At 37.7% G+C, this 18,700-nt stretch overlaps 1 protein-coding gene across 7 annotated transcripts in view; it reads right to left on the bottom strand.

The window, feature by feature from the left end:
- Nucleotides 1-18,700, bottom strand: part of Fbxl4 (F-box and leucine rich repeat protein 4) — a 79,572-nt gene that overhangs the window by 16,160 nt on the left and 44,712 nt on the right. For all 7 annotated transcript variants that reach the window (XM_036177557.1, XM_036177553.1, XM_036177554.1 and 4 more), the window contains one exon: nucleotides 16,046-16,259. In XM_036177557.1, coding sequence (XP_036033450.1) covers nucleotides 16,046-16,259 — 214 coding nt within the window. The remainder of the gene's footprint in view (nucleotides 1-16,045; nucleotides 16,260-18,700) is intronic.

Raw genomic sequence — 18,700 nt, 5'->3', positions numbered from 1 at the left:
TTTAACTTGTCTAGGCTATGCCTTAGAGGAAGCATATCCATCACTGGGTATCTACCTTAAATACTACATTTTTTTTAAAAGTATGCTTTTATTCTATGAAAACTTCATACATGTAAATAGTATATCTCAATCATTCCTACCCCTTCTCCCCTTCTCTACTTTTCCCAGACCTCCCCCACTTCATCTTCCACTCCCAACTTTAGGGCAATTTTATTTCACAAATCAAATTAGCTGCCTATATGATGTGCATGTGTGCAGGGCCATCCACTGGAACATGGGCCATATATCAGGGCAAAATCCTAAAAGAAAACTGACCCTCTCACAGCAGCTATCAGTTGCCAATAGCACCTCAGTTGGGGTCAGACTTTGTGAGTCCCTTCCCCATCTACACTGATTGTCTTCTTGCTCTGGTCAGGTTTTGTGCAGGAACCATAATGTTAGAGATCATGAATACAAAGGTTCTGTGCTGACCAGGAGACACTGTTTCACAGCAGTCTTCCACAACTTCTGACTTTTACAATTTTTCCACCCCTGTTTAGTGGTGATGTTCCATGAAAAGACTGTAACTTCAAGGCACAGACCAACAGCACATCTTCCCAACTCATTTAAAGAACAATTTATTATTTGTTTTTATTTTATGTATGTGAGTATTTACTTGCATGTGTGTATGCTCATTACATGTGTGCCTTGTGTTTATGCAAGCCAGAAGAGGGCATTGGATCTCCTGGAACTGGCTTTCCAGAGGATTGTGAGCCATCAAATCCCAGGCCCTCTCCAGAGTAGCAGGTGCTCTTGACATCTCTTCTTCCTGCCCAACTCACTTTTGAACTAAGAGTCTAGTCTAAAAAACATCTTGATGCATTCTTTCCTCTGAAGAAACTTTTTTCCTTTTTAATTGTATTTTTATTATTTAAAACAATTTTTAAATCTAACTATATTTGATCATATTCTTTCCCTCCCCAAGTCCTTCTCTATTGTCTTCTACTTCTTACTCATACAATTTTAAGTTCTTTCTCAAAAACAACAAAATATACCAACCATAACCCCTCAAAATAAAACCACACACCAAAACAAAACAAAACAAAAAACACCAAACTGTAACCAAATAAAAGCACACACACAAAAACCTGTGGAGTCCACTTTATGTTGGCCAACTACTTACTCCTGAACATGAGATCTACCCTGGAGTGACTGATATCCCCAGTGTCATTCTATTGAAGAAACCTGACTTTCCCTTTCCCAGCAGGTATAAATGACAGTTCAGCTGCTAACCTTTACCCCAGCAGCAAGGTTTTCATTCACTGGTTCATTTAAAAAAAAAAAAAAAAAAAAAAAAAATATATATATATATATATATATATATATATATATATATATGAAAAAACAAAAACTACCACATTGAAGATGGACAAGACAAAGCAACAGAAGGAAAAGAGCTCAAGAGAAGGCACAAGAATCAGAGACCCCACTCATCCATACACTCAGAGATCCCATAAACACACTAAACTGGAAGCCATAACACAGAGGACCTGAGGCAGACCCGTGCAGGCCCTGTGCATGCTGCCTCAGTTTCTGTGAGTTCATATGAGCTTTGCTTATGTTGATTTAGAGAGTCTTGTTTTCTTGGTGTCTCCCATTCCCTCTGGCCTTCACACTCTTTCTACCTCCTCTTTTCAAGGTTCCTTGAGCTCCGAGGGGGAGGGACTTGATGGAGACATCCTATTTAGGGCTGAGTCTCTGCACTAACTTTAACATACAGGAAAGGAAGTTTAGTCTGAATATTTTGGCAAATATTTTACACAAATTTAATCAGTCTTCATATTAAATTGGAAATCACAAAAGTTATGAATAGTAAAGAAAACTATCATTTTTATTCTCACTTTACAAAGGAACTATCATAGAACAAAAGAAGCTTCCTGTTTAAGGATCTCATTCATCTTTTCTGAAAGAGAGATCAAAGGAAGACTGCAATGCAGAAGGATAAGAATAATGACAAAGAAAGGGATGCTGTGAGAGACTTAACGAGGAGTTAAAGAAAGAGAATCCAAAGGCTGGGATGTAAGAGTGAAGTGAGCAAATATAAATGACCCTCCTTTCAAGGGTCTCTCCAGCAGGACTAAGGAGTGGGAAGCCAGCCCCAGGTTAAGAGACTATCTGTGGCATCAGTTTGCAATCTCTCTCCATCTAGTAAACCTGCTTCCTCACAGAACAGTTACACAACAGTCTTTGTCTATGCATTCAGATTTAGAATGAAGGAAGTGATACTCATGTCAAAGCAAAGAGAAGAAACTAACTCTTCTTATAGAAGACGATCAGATTTGGGAATCTCTACAGTTTAGGGTAAGAGTTGGCAAGCTATAACTCAAAGGCAAAATACACTTTGCTACTTGTTCTCATAAATAAAGTTCCATAGGAATTGTTTCAACATTGTCTATAGCTGTTATGTCACTTAGCAATATAGTTGTCTGTGATGAAAAACATAAGACCTACTCAGTCTAAAATACCTACTCATTCAAAACAGTTCTACCACAGTAAGTATTTGCAACATTTCTATACATCTACAGCATACCAACAGGTGAATCAAAACTGTATAAAGTGTACTGTTAAAAAAAAAAGACATTCGCCAGGTGATGGTGGTGCACTCCTTTAATCCCACTACTTGGGAGGCAAAGGTAGGTACATCTCTATGAGTTTGAGGCCAGCCTGGTCTACAGAGTGAGATCTAGGTCAGCCTGAGCTACACAGTGAAACCCTGTCTTGAAAAAACCAAAAAGCCAAAATGAAACAAAAACAAAAGATGTTCAACAGTCGAAGTAAAAAGTTTTACAAGATTCTTTTTAAGGCTCTAAGTACCCTTTTAAGACTCTAAGTCCACAAATTCTACTGGCTACTTCTGAAAAATTTACTCAACAGAAGCACATATAACTTTAAATAATTTAAATAGTAGTTTTAAGAATGCAAGGCAGGATATTCACTTTTAAATGAGTTTATAATTTTCAAGCTTTAGTCAAATTGCTATGAGAAGGAATATACTAAAGGGTGATTGGAACCATGTTTTCTGCATAATGATCAAACCATACTCTAGGAAAAGAATATCATCTAGTAGAATATATGTTCAGAAAAGAAAGAATTCTTCTCCATTCTACCTAAAATCTACCTAACCCATTCAGCAGCTTTATAATTCAATGGACCAGTATTGGTAATAAATCAAGTTTGTTGATAAAACTTCATAACCTAGTGCCATATTATAAGAATAAATATGTAATCAAATATTTAGGTAGATCACATGACTATTGGTAAGATACAAAGTAAAGGAGTGAATGATAATGTATTGAAAAAGGTTGTAAATACAGAGAAAAGCAAAAAGCAATCAGGCAAACACCATAGAATACATGCTCATCATAGGACTGAGGTGCCCGACCACATCCCAGTTATCACAATGTGGTGAAGCCTCTTTCTCTGGCCTCTGTTCCCAGCTGCCCCTTCTTTAGCAGTGTTATTAACAGTGTTCTCCGTGAGGCCTCCAAATAATCAGATACTGTAACAGACACTTATGAAACATAGAACTTCGAAGCTATTGGTTCACAGTTCATGAGTTCCCCATGGGGCTAGACTAGGCCCTCTGCATAGGCGAGACAGTTGTTTAACTTGAACTGTTTTCGTTTTTTAATTTTTACTATTAAGAAATTTTCTATTCATTTTACATACCAACCACAAATCCCCCGCTCCTCCCTCCTCCTGCCCCAGCCTTCCCCTCCAACCCATCCTCCATTCCCACCTCCTCCAAGGCAAGGTTTCCCATGGGGAGTCAGCAGAGCCTGGTACATTCAGTTGAGGCAGGTCCAAGCCCCTCCCCCACACTGCACCAAGGCTGCTCAAGGTGTCCGACCATAGGCACTGGGCTCCAAAAAGCCTGCTCATGCATCAAGAATGGATCCTGATCTCAAAGCAATTCCACTAAAACCAGGAATAAGACAAGATTGTCCACTTTCCACATATTTATTCAATACAGTACTTGAAGTTCGAGCTAGAGCAATAAGACAACAAAAGGAGATCAAGGGGATACAAATTGGAAAGGAAGAAGTCAAACTTTCACTATTTGCAGACAATTATGACATACATAAGTGACCTCAAAAATTCTACCAGGGAACTCCTACAGCTGATAAACTCCTTGAGTAATGTGGCAGGATACAAGACTAACTCAAAAAAAAAAAAAAAATCAATAGCCCTCATATATATCATAGTAATAAAACATAAAAACTGATGTGTGGACCAGTGGAATCAAACTGAAGACTCTGACATTAATACTCACACCTATGAACACCTGATTTTTGACAAAGAAGCCAAAACTGTACAATGGAAAAAAAAGAAAGCATCTTCAACAACTGGTGCTGGTATAACTGGATGTCAACATGTAGAAGAATGCAAACAGATGCATATCTGTAGCCATGCACAAAATTCAAGCCCAAGTAGCTTGAACTGTTTAGGAGGCCCCCTGGCAGTGGGATTGGGATCCGTTCCTGGTGCATGAGAGGGCTTTTTGGAGCCCAGTGTCTATAGTGGGGCACCTTGTGCAACTTTGGTGCAGGGGGAGGGGGGAGGTTAGACCTGCCTCAACTGAATATACCAGGTTCTGCTGACTCCCCATGGGAGACCTTGCCTTGGAGGAGGTGGGAATGGGGGAGGTGGGTTAGGGGAGAAGGCTAGGGGTTTAGAGGAGGGAGGAGTAGGGGATCTGTGGTTGGTATGTAAAATGAATAGAAAATTTCTATTTCTTAATAATAAACCCATCCAACTTCAAGGAAAGCATTGACAGGTCAAAGAATGGTTAATAGACAAGAAATTTTGGTTTAAGCCAATATGAAGTCTCATGTGGTTATAAAGAATTATTACTAATGCATTTCTTTTACAATGAAATTTATTAATAGGTAAAAGAAGACATAAATTCAAATCTTCACTGACAGTTTTTTAAGAAACACCACCTATAAGCTTCATCACTTCTCATTATCTAGACTTCAAACGTACTAAGCAAAAACACTTAAATGATGACATTTATACTTACATAACTTTTAGAAAGTTTAGATTTATGGCTTAGTAGACTTACCTAAGACTATCATGCACATTTCACAATATGTTTGGTAGACTTTATTTCTTATTGTATGGTAACACTGTTACAACTAGTTGGTACCTTTTTTTTTTTAACTTGGTGTTAAAAATTAATTGTTACTTATTTATAATAAAAGAATGTAACCTCCAATTACACACTCAATATTGAAAGACAGGATTCTAAATCAGTATTCTCTACTCTAAGACATGATTCCTAGAAAGCATATTGATAAACGGGCATTAGCAAGTTTATATATTACAGACAGAGAACCTAAAATATAGACTAATGGACACCCATGATCAAAAAAAAAATGTCATTTCACTGATGATAATATCTTCCACACACTTAAGGACAATATCTCCAAGTAATAAGTTTGGATTTTATTAAAGTATATTCACCAAATGAAAATTCATAAATGTACATTTAGATAACTTTGATAAAACTCTAAAAACACAGTCACTCAGCTTAAAATACATGCATACATGTGAATTTCTCTGAACATTTTTATCTTTGAGTGCCAAACTCAGTAAATTTGAAGAAGGGAAAACTTGAAGTCTCTTAAGAACTATTTTGAGTATTTCAGACTATCTACACACAGAAGGAATCATTATTCTAGATTATTTAAATTTAACAGATTTCCTATAAGCTATCTACTACAAATTATTCTCTTTATAAACTTCAAATATGTAACATAATTGCAACTTGAAAATACTGTTTTTTACAAATTGAATTTTAAGATCAATGATACTGTGGTAGAAAAGTTAGACTTCTGTTTAAAAAGGTCAAAGATCATAAATGATATAAATAAATCTAAACCAGACATTTGATGGGGAAAAGGAATGTTCTCTAAACCTAACTACAGACCAACACAGCCACTCAAAACCAGAACCTCAGAACTTTAGCTTTCAGTTCCAATTTCAGTACAAAGTTCAGATGCTTGCCACATTCCAATAATCTGCATGTATAAAGGAACACAATCTAGGACTACATATTTACACCTCAGTCTTGCTCAACCCTCTCCCATCAGAACTTATCTTTATACCATATACACACCATAAATACTTGAATTTATCTTTCCTTATAGATGAGTGAACTGATCAATTTCTTTTACAACTCACATGGATGAAATCAGAAAGGCGCAGTGAAAAAAAAAACATGGTCATTTACACAATGGATTTGTCAGTATTCTTATTGAAAATGTAAGTCGTGTTTCTATCAAAGGACAAGGGGTTAGGCTACACAGGAGCTTAAAATAGGAATCTGAAACACATGTTGTTGACACTATCCATCTAAATGATGCCCAGCTAAGACACTCTGATCTAAAGACCTTATCTTCTTCCAAAAGTACTTCTTTCCTCTTTGTTAAGATGTCACAAAGTGGTATTGTGAACCTAGTCAACTACCTGTGGCTGGTAAGGTCATGGACTCTGGAGAAGAACCCAGTATTGCCACCTTCTTAAACCAGTATACCTTCTCACTGCATTTAAAACACTTATCCTTATACCTACAAAAAAAGTAACTCTCATCTCTCATCAAAGAAGTTTCTTGTTTGCAGTCTCCAATAGATGGAGACGATTATAGAAATCAACAACTGGTCAAAATTCAGAGAACAACTGACTGTGGGTACCCAACTCCAACTGATACATCTATAACTCAACTCCTACAACTAAGGCTCAGTGAATTTCATGGAAGGGGGGACAGAAAGATTGTAAAGCCAGAGATCCGCAATGTCTTGACATAGTGCCTTCGATATATGGTAAGAAAGCTTCATCCATTAAATCTCAACAATATGGTCACCTAAATAAGACCTACAAAATGACACTACTCGTTGACATGCCACCCAGGTTGGCGAGGAGTCTCATAAGGCCCCCATGTAGATGGAGAGCTCAAGTAAGGCAATTGTTGGGTGCTGAGAGACAGACAATATGCCACAAGAGCCAGGTTATGAAATCAGCCAGGATAATCATCACAAGTAAAAGGAAAAAGGCAATGTGTTATATACTTACAATATAGTATTATTCAGCCATAAAGAAGAGTGGGATTAAGTCATTTGCAGGTAAATGGATGGAACTGGAAATCATGGTTATAAATTAGACAGACTCAGAAAGACCTGTTCTCTCATATCCACAAATCCAGAATTTTAAAAATACACATTAAAGTAGAAGATGAACTATGAGAAAGGGGGCCAGTGGGAAGAGGGTAGTGGAGCAATGGTATTTATCGAAGAATACAACATTTATGTATAAACATGTTATAATCCACTGTTTTATACAACCGATATGCACCAATAAAAAAAGATACCAACCTCTTTTATGTTGATGTCTTAAGAGTTTTAATTCACATAACTCTTAGTGTCCTTCCATCCTCATCAAATGACTCTTAATCATGTGTTTGCCCTTAAGACAGACCAATGAGAGACTGGGTACCTTAATTCCTTTTTCTGTTACTGTGATAAAAGCAACTTAAGGGAGAAAAGGTTTATTCTTACTCTCAGTTCAAGGATGTAGTCTTTCATGGCAGGTGTCCTGGTTAATTTTTTGTTAACTTGACAGAAGCCAGAGTCATTTCAGAAGAGGGAATCACAATTGAGAAAATGCCCCCACTAGACTGGCCTGTGAACAAAGTTGTGGGGCATTTTCTTGATTAATGATTGATGTGGGAGGGACCAGATCACTGGGTGGTGCCACCCCTGGGCAGGCGGCCCTGAGTTGTATAAGAAAGCAGGCTTAGCAGCCACAAAGGGCAAGGGAGCAAGCAGAGTTCCTCCAAGTTTCTGCTGCAGTTCTTTCTTCCAGATGCCTGCCCTACTTGAATTCAGGTCCTGACTTCCCTCAGTGATGGACTGTTACCTGAAAATGTAAGCAGAAATAAACTCCTTCTCCCCAAGTGCTCTTGGTCATTGTGTTTTATCACAGCAGCAGGAAGTCAAGGCAGCAGGAAGTGGAAACAGCTGGTCAAGAACAACAACAACAAACCCACAATCAGGTAGCAGAGAAGGTAGAACGCTGCTCTGCTCACTAAGTTTTCTCCACTTATTTAGTGCAGGATCCCAGCCAGGGAATGGCACCACACCCAGTGGGTGGGTCTTCCCACCTCAATTAATGCCACCAAGATAATCCCCCACAGTCTTGTCCAGAGTCCCACCTTCCAGTTCAATCTAGATTCTGTCAAGTTCACAATCAACCACCACAATGAGCTCATCAGTAGTGCCCTTTCCTGGCCAAATTTTTGGAAATTTCTTATACTTGGCTTTGGTCACTGTCATGACTATGGTCAATAAGTCTGTATCTGAGGGGTAACCTCCGTTTTCACTGTAGTGACTAATCAGATCTGTGGTGGGTATTGTGTTCCCTGAAATATTATGTGTTCCCCGAAATAAACATACCTGGGGTCAGAGAAGAGACAGCCACTAGAACAGAGCCAGAAATGGTGGCTAGAAAATGGGAAGAGTAAGCCATAACAGAAGTTGGGCGGTGGTGGTACACACCTTTAATCCCAGCACTTGGGAGACAGAGCTAGCCAGATCTCTGAGTTCAAGGCCACTTTAGAAACAGCTAAGCATGGTGACCCACGCCTTTAATCCCAGGGAGTGGGGGCAGAAAGAAAAAGGTATATAAGGCGTGAGGACCAGGAACTAAAGAGGAAAAAGCATGTAGTTAGTTTAAGCTTTGGAGCAACACAGTTCAGCTGAGATTCATGTGGAGGAGGACTCAGAAGCTTCCAGCCTGAGGAAACAGGATCACCTGAGGAACTAGCAAGGTGAGATAGCTGTGGCTTGTTCTGCTTCTCTGATCTTCCAGCATTTACCCCAATAACTGGCCTAGGGGTTGAGTTTTATTAATAAGACTCTTTAAGATTCATGTTACACAGATCCTGTCACCCTGACCACAACAACCTACTCAGTAACACAAAACTAATGCCACCAAAAGCCTCAGTGTTTCCTTCAAGACTTCTATATGGCCAATCAGGAGAGTAGAGCACAGATAGATTCTAGCCTGCAGACATACATCAAGGACTACAAGAATGGCCATTAGCTTTATTATGTATTCATTAGGTTTTTGTCAATTTGACACCAACTAGAGTCACCTGGGAACAGTTGAGGAATTGCCCCTAAAAGATTGGCCTACAGACAAGTCTCTGGGACATTTTCTTGACTGATGATTGATGTGGGAGGCCCAGCCCAGTGTGTGTGGTCATGGGTTGTAAGAAAGCAAGCTGAGTGAGCTAGGGCAGTAAACCAGTAAGCAACCTTATTTCATGGCTTCTGTTGTCAGCTCCTGCTTCTGGGTTTCTGATTGAGTTCCTGCCCTGACTTCTCTCAATGATGGACCCTTTCCTACCCAAGTTGCTTTTGGTCATGGTGTTTTATCACAGCAACAGAGAGTAAACTAGAAGTGGGATGAGGATTTAAGTTCTCACATCCCACCCCTAATCTCCCCAAAGAATGCCACCAAATGGGGTCAAATGCTCAAATACTGGAACCTATGGGGGGCATTTCCTCATTTAAACTGTTACAATAATGTTATAGTTAATAAACTTGATTCTTTTAAAAACACATTACGAATATCCCTTTGTCTCATGTTCACTAGCTAAATCAACCTATCTGAAATAGAATTTTAGATGAGAGCTAATGGCAGCCTGCATTAGTTACCATGGGCACCCAAAGTTGTTTCTTCCTACCAACTTCAGCTCTTGATCTTAGCTACCAGCATTGGCTCTGCTAAGTGAGAGGCCATTCCCATACTGTGTCTGTTTGCTAGCTGCACTGTGACTACCAACATACAATATGTTTTGAAATCACATTTTAAAAAACCAGTAAAGAAACTAATGGTATCTGCATGTCAGAAAGTAAATTCATGGTACCAAATCAAATCATACTGCTTTTGATAGACAATTTATGTCTTTTGTGGAAAAAAAAATCAAGGCATTTTCACCAATAGGTTGGTACGAAGTTTTATTTTGCAGATTAAAGTGGCATATGAAAAAAAAAGAGGTACACTGTTCCCCAATAGAAGTAAAGATCAACTACTTTTGTTGCATGCTGGTTCATCAAGATGTAAGTAAAGGGGTCCTTGAAACTGTTGACACAGTCTACGAGGCCGGTAAACAGCTGCTGAACTATACTTGTGGATTAGTGACATATACTAGTCCCCCACAAAACCTATAATCAGTTTTTTCACTTCCTCAGATTCTTTCAATTTATGTTCTATCATTCTTGAAGTGAGGCAATCAAAACTGGATGCAGGTGTTCCATTTATAACTCCAACTTTTAAAAAACACTCTTGGTTTTCTTGCCTGCTGCTAAGCAACAGGATGGCATCCTTACTGAGATATCTGTCATTCCATTCTCATTTCCCACTCCACATATTTTTTTTTCCTCCAAAAAAAGTGTACACAGGTTCAAACGGTTAACAATAACCCAGACAGTTCTAGGAAATGCACAGGACTTATCTGCAAGGCACTCCTAATGCATAAATCAGATTACAAATACTGAAAAATACAAATTACAAATCAGTAAGTGGTAAAGAGATTTCATTGTTTTCAAATGAAGCTGCCAAGTTTCTAAAGTAAATTTTCTATGATCTTATGTACTTTTACAAATTTAACTATATCACTGTGGATAGCAAACATAGATTCAAATCTGACTATAAATATTGTTCTGGGCTTTATCTTCTGTAACTTCAATTTCAGCATCTATGAAATGGAAATACTGCCTACTCTCGCTGGAATGGTCAGAGTTAAATATCAATACAGAGTGTCTGGCAAAGCAAACAGAATACATCCCCAATTTATCAATCTTTAGAAATAAAACATGTCTTCAAACCCCTCTAAGTCTCTGTTTATTATACTCATAGACTTAAGTTTTACAAAATTACACAGCATACTATACTTACTAATATGATTTATATAGAAACTTAAAATATAACTTTTATTGTACCATAATTTGACATCTAGCATCACTACTCTATACCAGACTCAATACTCTGCAATATTGATATTTCCTTATTTTTTATTTTGTAGGGTAAAGGTTGAAGTGGCACAGTGGTACATACCTGTAATCCTAGTCACTCAGGAGATAGGGACAAAGAGACAGCAAGAGCTCAGAAGTTGGAGGACAGCATGGACTTCATAGTGAACATGTCATCTTAAGCAATTAAACATGGCACTGTGAAATTTATGTATGGTCCTTTAAAAACAAAACAGTCTCTCCTAGAAAGCTCAATTTCAACCTTTTCTCCTCATATACATCCCCAGGGCAATGACGTGCATTTGAAATCAGATTAGAACACGTTGCTGGTGATTGTGTAGAAAGAGGCCAGTCCCCTTATTGCCTTCTTTATCTCCTTTATTTCCATCCACCAGTTTCACTAACCATTAGGCCATTCACAGGAGGTGGGCACAGAAGGGCAGAGGTGACAAGTGCTTTACTAAGAAATAAGGCACATATCTACAGACTGACTGGAAAGAAAGCGGCTGACAGAACTCCTCCTCTTCTTCACAAGGCATGACCTGGTGGCCATGCAGGACTCCAGTGGAGAGCCCCAAAGGAGGAAGTAATAAAAAAAAAACAGTCACAGTCTATCGGTCTCTTGAAGTGAATTTAAGAAAACCATAGACTAATAATTCATTGACAATTAGGTCACGAATATATAACATTTCAAAAGTTTATTTTCACAAATCATCACCAATATAAGATGCCCTGCAAGTTTGGTTTCACCTTATTTTCTTTTCAAAGACATCTTTAATAGTTAAGTATATCACATTTCTTCTTAAAGTCAAATAATCAAAGAATTGAAGAAAGAGGTATTCGAGGGACCAAGACACCACAAGAAACTGGTCTACAGAATAAACTAACCAGAGCCCATAGGGCCTCACAGAGACTGAACAAAAGATCATGTATGAGTCAGATGGACATGCTCTGCACATATGTTATGGTTGTGTAGCTTGGTATTCCTGTGGGACTCCTAACAGTGAGAATGGGGGTGTCTCAGACTCTTTTGCCTACTTTTGGAACCCTTTTCCTCCTCTTGGGTTGCTTCATTCAGCCTTGTTATGAAGGTATGTGCTTAGTCTTATTGTCACTTGATATAACAAGTTTGGTTGAGATCCCCAGGAGGCCTGCCCTTTTCTGAAGGAAAAGGAAGAGTGGATCTGGGGGAGAGGAGGAGATGAGGTGGAAAGACTGGGAGGAGGGGAAACTTTGACTGGGATGCAATATATGAGAGAAGAATGAATGAATGAATGAATGAATGAATGAATGAATGAAAGGAATGGATATCAGGGGCTATAATTTTGTTCAGAAAAAAGCCAATCATTACAAAGTTTGAAAGGTGGGCAAATAAAGAAAAAAAAAAATCCCCAAATTGTAAAAGAAAGCCTTGTAACTGATTACTGTTTTGTCCTTTAAAACAATTACGGAATGAATTATAAACTTAAGGAAGTCAGAGTAAGGATAATAAAATCTAAATATTATAAAAGCACCATGGGAGCTCATGATAAACTGTGTAGTAAAATAACACTATAACTATGCAATTAGTAATTTCCTTATATCAAAAAGGTAGATAATCTTTCAAAGTTCAATGCGAACGAATTACAAAGTTTTTACATGCAAAAATTCTAAGTAAAAAGTTTTTTTAAAGCAATGCATTGAAAATATAAATAAATAAATGAGGCATTATCTTATTCAGAAGGTTTCAAACTACATAGCACACTGACCAATAAAGTACAGATTTGCTTAAATCTTAAAATAACTATAGTTTATTAATCTAAATTATATAGTCACATAAATTATAACTATCAAGCACAATAGCATAAAGCATATACATCAACAAATTGTATGTTAATATTATATATAGCAAGTATAAAACCATGGCATTTCAGAATGGATGACCTATTTAAGAAAAGACAGTTGAAAAACTTTTGAATAGTTGAAAATTTTACACCCACATAAATGATGGCTCACCTTTCCACAGACCACTGAAACATGGGATAGCTTTAAAGTGGTACTCAGGACAATCTTCTCATTTTACAATTAAAAATGTCTCAGAATGGGAGAATGACTTAGCCTAGATCACAAAGGTTACTACTGGCAGGATCATAACTGGAATACTCTTCTTCCTATGATCCCCGATCACCTCTTAAATTCCAATTCAACAATCTGCACCAAACTGTTCCTAACTGCATTTGGTCAAAGCTCACATACACAATTTCAAGCTTCTATAAATTATAGAAGGAAAGTGATAGTCAGTATCCCCCATGAAACCAAGTGTCTACTCTGATCTACTGCTAAAATGCAATAAGCCTACGTGTTTTTTAAAGTGCATTCTGTCTATTCACATTTATTCAAGTTACTTCCAATCAAAGAGACAATTTCCTAAATACTTTACTAAACTGTGATAGCCTAAGCCTGATTAAGAATGAAAAGATCACAACTAATCTCAGTGAAGACAGCAGATGTAACCAACATGTACAAGCATAGACCTTACTGTGAATCAAGCTCTGCAGTAAATGCTTTGCATACACGAGAACATTGAATCCTTACAGCCTTTCAACACGGTGTATGCCTCCAGTTTATAAAAGGGAAGTTCAGGGAGATAATAACCTCAAGGTACACAGTAGGAAGTGATCATCAGCATCCACAACCAAGTAATATGGTTCCAGAATACTAGAAAACCAACCTAGCTACACACTAACTTTAAAAAATATAGAGGCAGTGTGGAGTACAGCTTTGTGGTAGAGGGTGTGTTTGTTCTGGGTTCAATCCCCAGCCCCCAAACATCAACAACAAACCACAAGGAATTACCCAGCAATATAAGGACTGTGTTAACTGAGGTCCAAAATTTCAATATATTTTATATAAAGTCTTAATTTAAAAGGATATCAAAACCACTTATTAAAAAGTAATACTAAAAAGTATAAAAACAGTAAGCTGTATGAGATGTTGTCAATTTAATTTACTAAGAGTTCCAAGCACCTGAAACCTAATAGGTAGTCAAATATTTGTTATGTGACTAAAAAAAGAAATATTAGAGATTCCCACTGCATTAGGAAAAACAGTGACAAATCTCTTACAATTCTATGATTCTACATCATTTACAAAATTCTACCTAATAAGTAATACTTCGAGTCCTAGAAAAAATATTAATTTCCAGATTATGTAACTATAAGAAAATCCAAAAGTTGTAAGTGAAAAATTACTAGATTATAAGCATCAGTAAGGGGGACAGAAAAGAGAAAAATACATTTAAAGATCCAAATTCCCCTATATATTAATAATAGCCAGTGAAAATTAAATAAAAGGGAAAAATGGCATCTGAAAGTGTAACATGCAACCCATGAGTAGAACCAGAATTACTTAGTATCTAAGTGAAGAAAACCACAATGTGTCTTTAGATGTAAAACAAGACCTACATGAGCAGATGGGGAGCTTTATCACAGAGAGCAAAATGAAATGCAATGACTTCTAAATGAAATCCCTGAGGAAAGATATACCAGGTAGAATAAGCACATAGACACACTAAAAGTTTTTGAATAGAATAGTGAGGAAAGGCTTTTCCTACACAGTAAAACACTATACTAAAAAACTCATGTGATAATGTTACACAATCTTTAATAGTTGGTTATACTCTCTAGGAACTTCCTAAAATACATTACATATAATTCAGCACTCATAATGACCCAATGAACTCTGTATTTTTATCTTAGAGAGAGAAATTGAAATATTAGGATGCTGAATAATTTGGACCAAGTAGCATTCAAGACATGTAAAGGTCCATTATAGTGGATAATACCATTTCAAGAAATATAATTTTATTCATTCATTTAGTAAGTATTTGTTGATGGCCAATTGTGACCAAATCTATTCTAGAATATGGAAACAGCATGATGAAAAAGAAGGGCATCATTCAACACCATATATAAAATTATATGTCCTAATGTGAAGAGACAGAATACAAGAAGGAAAATAATGACCATGCTAGAGCATTGTAGAGATGCTGAAAAGGAAGTAAAACTGGGTAATATAAGAGGTGTGAATCAGAAAAGAGGCTTCCTTTTCAAGAAGCCATCTTTTAAAAGTTTAAATGAGCTAGAACTTGGATAATTATTAAAAAATGCAATATGCCGGGAATATATTGCGGATAAAGAGATGAATGAAGGCCTGAGTTGGGATTAAGTAGGAATGCTGAAAGAACCCAAAGCAGGCCTCCATGTCTGGAGGAGAAGGAATAAGTAAACAGGAAGTCACTGTTTATTATGGGACCTTTGCATTTCTCCTTTAGTCTAGAAGGATCACTGTCCCGTAACGACAACAGTAAGCAAATGGAAACCATATATAGAAGACTGTTACTAGATAGACATTTTATAAAATGGACATGCCTAGAAAAGTAAAATCTCGATCATTTAGAGATGGTTAGTAAACTGTAGTGTAATTCACAATACACAATTAATGCAAAGTCAGAAACTAGCACATACTGGCCTGGAAAGATGTCCTACAGATGTATGTGAAGAAAGCAAGCATATATATGACATGATTCTGTTTTACTAACATGAGAATTTGGAACCAGGGTGCCATTAATTTTACCGCTATGGCTACTTCTAACACCATGCATTTTGCTTCCTCCCAACCAAGCACAAGTCCTCCTGCATGGCACCTGCTGGCCCCTCCCTCTAAGTCATTCCCTTGGCTCACTCCCCCACCTCTGCTCATTTCTTTCCCTAGGATCATGAGGACCATCCCATCAGTAACATTTAAAAGTTTATCATTTAAAGCCAGAATATATTATAATTTTGCTGCAACTAACCAAGTTCTAATGATTCTAGAGTATATAGATGATACCATAACCTTAGCTTATAAAGGAGAAATCACATGAATAATTGAAGGCAATTAAATATTAAGCTGGATGTTCATTAAGAAAAACACAAATGAGTTACTCTTACCTCTATTTTCGTCCGATAGAGAATGAGCCGCTTAAGGCTGCATAACTTGGCAATGTGACCGAAAGCCTGAGGTGGCAGTTTGTCACAGGACGAGAGATTTAAGTCTTGTAGATTTGGGCACATTTCGGAAATAACCTCCAAACAAGTTTCATTAAGGAAATGGCTGCAAGATAACTCAAGGCGTACTAATTCAGATCCACACACCTTTAGAAACCTGTGAAAATAATATTCCATGGAAATTATATAAAATTTGTAAAATATTTTTGCAAGAACTTTGAAATTATATCACCTCCTTAACAGACATGCTTAGGAGAATAGATTCTACTGAATAAAACACATAACTTGATTCACTGAACTTCTTACTGCATGCTGAAATGTTCATGGCTAAGGTAAATCAAGTTGAGAAAGTAATGGATTCACAGGGAACAAAGTCAGTTACTATTAAGTGCAAATTAAGATGGCAGAGAAGACAACTCTACTTACCTGTAATTCACATCTGAGTTATAAAATCAAAAGTATAAAACCTAGGCTCTTGAGATATATCATTCTCTAACAATGCCCATTCAGAATGGGGTAATATCTTTTGAATAAAGCACACAAAATGACAGGTTTAATTAAATGACTTTGAAATCAGTCAGACTGGCTTCCTTTTAATTCAGGAAATATCTAGATTGCTTAACTATACTATGTTCCCCTAGCTGCTGCCATTGAGTAACTGAACAGCTTGATTTCAGAATTAATATAAAATATCCAATTGTAACTTCCCACAAATACATAGAAATATGAAAAGATAAAAGAATAGAAAAATGTTTCATCAGAAATCACATTATTTATCTTGACTGCATGAAAATTGGTGTTGAAATGTTTGTTCAGAGCTGTCACAGAAAACAATCTAAGATCCAGTGTGAATGTGAAAGTGTGCAAATCTTTGAAGCTTGTCAATTGAGCAAGCTGCACCCTCGCACACGCACCCACGACCCCGGCCAGCACTACTTCAGTGCCACACAAACATTAGCACTCTCAACTTCCATCACAACTTTTCTCTAGGCAATTTAAGAACCAATGAAATGCACATTCAAAATAAAATCCAACTAAATCAGGTAAGTCACACTTTAAAAATGACATGGGCTAGATATCAAATATGGATAGTTTTCTTTTGTCCTGTTGGACTCTTTTTTCTATCAATTACCGAGGTGCAATGCTGGAGTGTGTGTGTGGGGGGGGGGCAGTTACCCACTGTCTTAGTCAGGTTCTATTGCTGTGAAGAGATACCATGACCATGGCAACTCATACAGGAAAACATTTAGTTGGGACCCTCAGGGTGCGAAGCATGGTGGCATGCTGGCAGACATGGTGTTGAAAAGGTAACTGAGAGTTCTACATCCGAACAGGCAGGCAACAGGAAGGGAGGAGAGCAAGCCACTAGGCCAACTTGGGCTTCTGAAACCCCAAAGCTCACCTCCTCATGACACACTTCCTCCAACATGGCCATATCTCATAATCCGTGTCAAGTAGCGCCACTCCCTGATAACCAGGCATTCAAATACATGAGCCTATGGGAACATTTTTATTCAAACCACCACACTGCATCTCATCATTTTCTGTTATCAAAGGCACACTTGAAGAGTACTTACCATATTGCTTCACGGTTTTGAACATTATATAGTATATGAAAGCAGTTTGCAAAGCAAAGCACCCCACAAACATTAAAAATCTAAGATAAACTTTGAAAACTTGGTGTGTCCAGGAGTGCAGTTGGAAGATGACTTTGTGAAGTCAAGTCTCTCCAGCTTTCTGCTGCTCCTGGGGATGGGGCTCAAGTCATCAGGCTTGTGCAGCAAGGACTTTTACCAGACTGAGCCGCCATCTTGCCACTCCAGACCTCACTTTTAAACAAAAAAATTTGGTTGTTTCTGATTATCTTTAAATAGCATAAAAGCTCCAGTAGCCCACACATTTACATGTGAAATACCCATTCCTTGCTAATCTTCTGCAATCTGTATTCAGCTCTTCCTAATTCACCTTTTCCTTTCAAACTCTAAATTCAAACAGCCTGTCTTATTAGTGTGATTATCTGTGACATTTCACACAACTGCTCTCCCCTTCCTTAACACTCTGATGCTTCCCCTGTGACTCGGTTACCTGGCTCTCCTACAGCTCTATTTCCTCTGCTAATTATATTACCTAAACTGCAGTCTTCATCCAGCTCTTTCATTCAATCAGTAAATATTTATTGAAGTTCCACTATGACATGCAGTGTATGCTGGGAGACATCCTGGATTAAACACAGTTCTCACTTTCATAAAGCTGACTTACATTTTAGTGAGAGGAAACTAGAAACAAAGAAATAAGTAAAACAGACAATATATTAAAGAGTAAAAAATGTCAAGGGAAAATAAAAGCAAAAAAGTGCAATAGAGGCGTGCTCAGAGAAGTCTCAGCAAATGAGCAAGGTAGGTCTGACCCAAGAGGAGGTAACCCAAGCAGGCACCAGAGAAGGAATATTCTAGGCAAACGGAGGGGCAAGTGTACTGTGGGGCAGAAACTGATGCCGGAGGCCCAGGGTGAAGAGCAATGAGGACATCAGAGGCAGGAAACACTTTCCTGTGTCACTACAAAGGCCCTGGCTTTCATTTGGGGAGAGAATCTTTGGGC

This window comes from Onychomys torridus, chromosome 2 (assembly GCF_903995425.1).
Source record: "Onychomys torridus chromosome 2, mOncTor1.1, whole genome shotgun sequence".
Classification (NCBI taxonomy): Eukaryota; Metazoa; Chordata; class Mammalia; order Rodentia; family Cricetidae; genus Onychomys; species Onychomys torridus.
The sequence above is the reverse complement of the archived record's forward strand: the minus strand, read 5'-3'. Positions and strand labels throughout refer to the sequence as shown.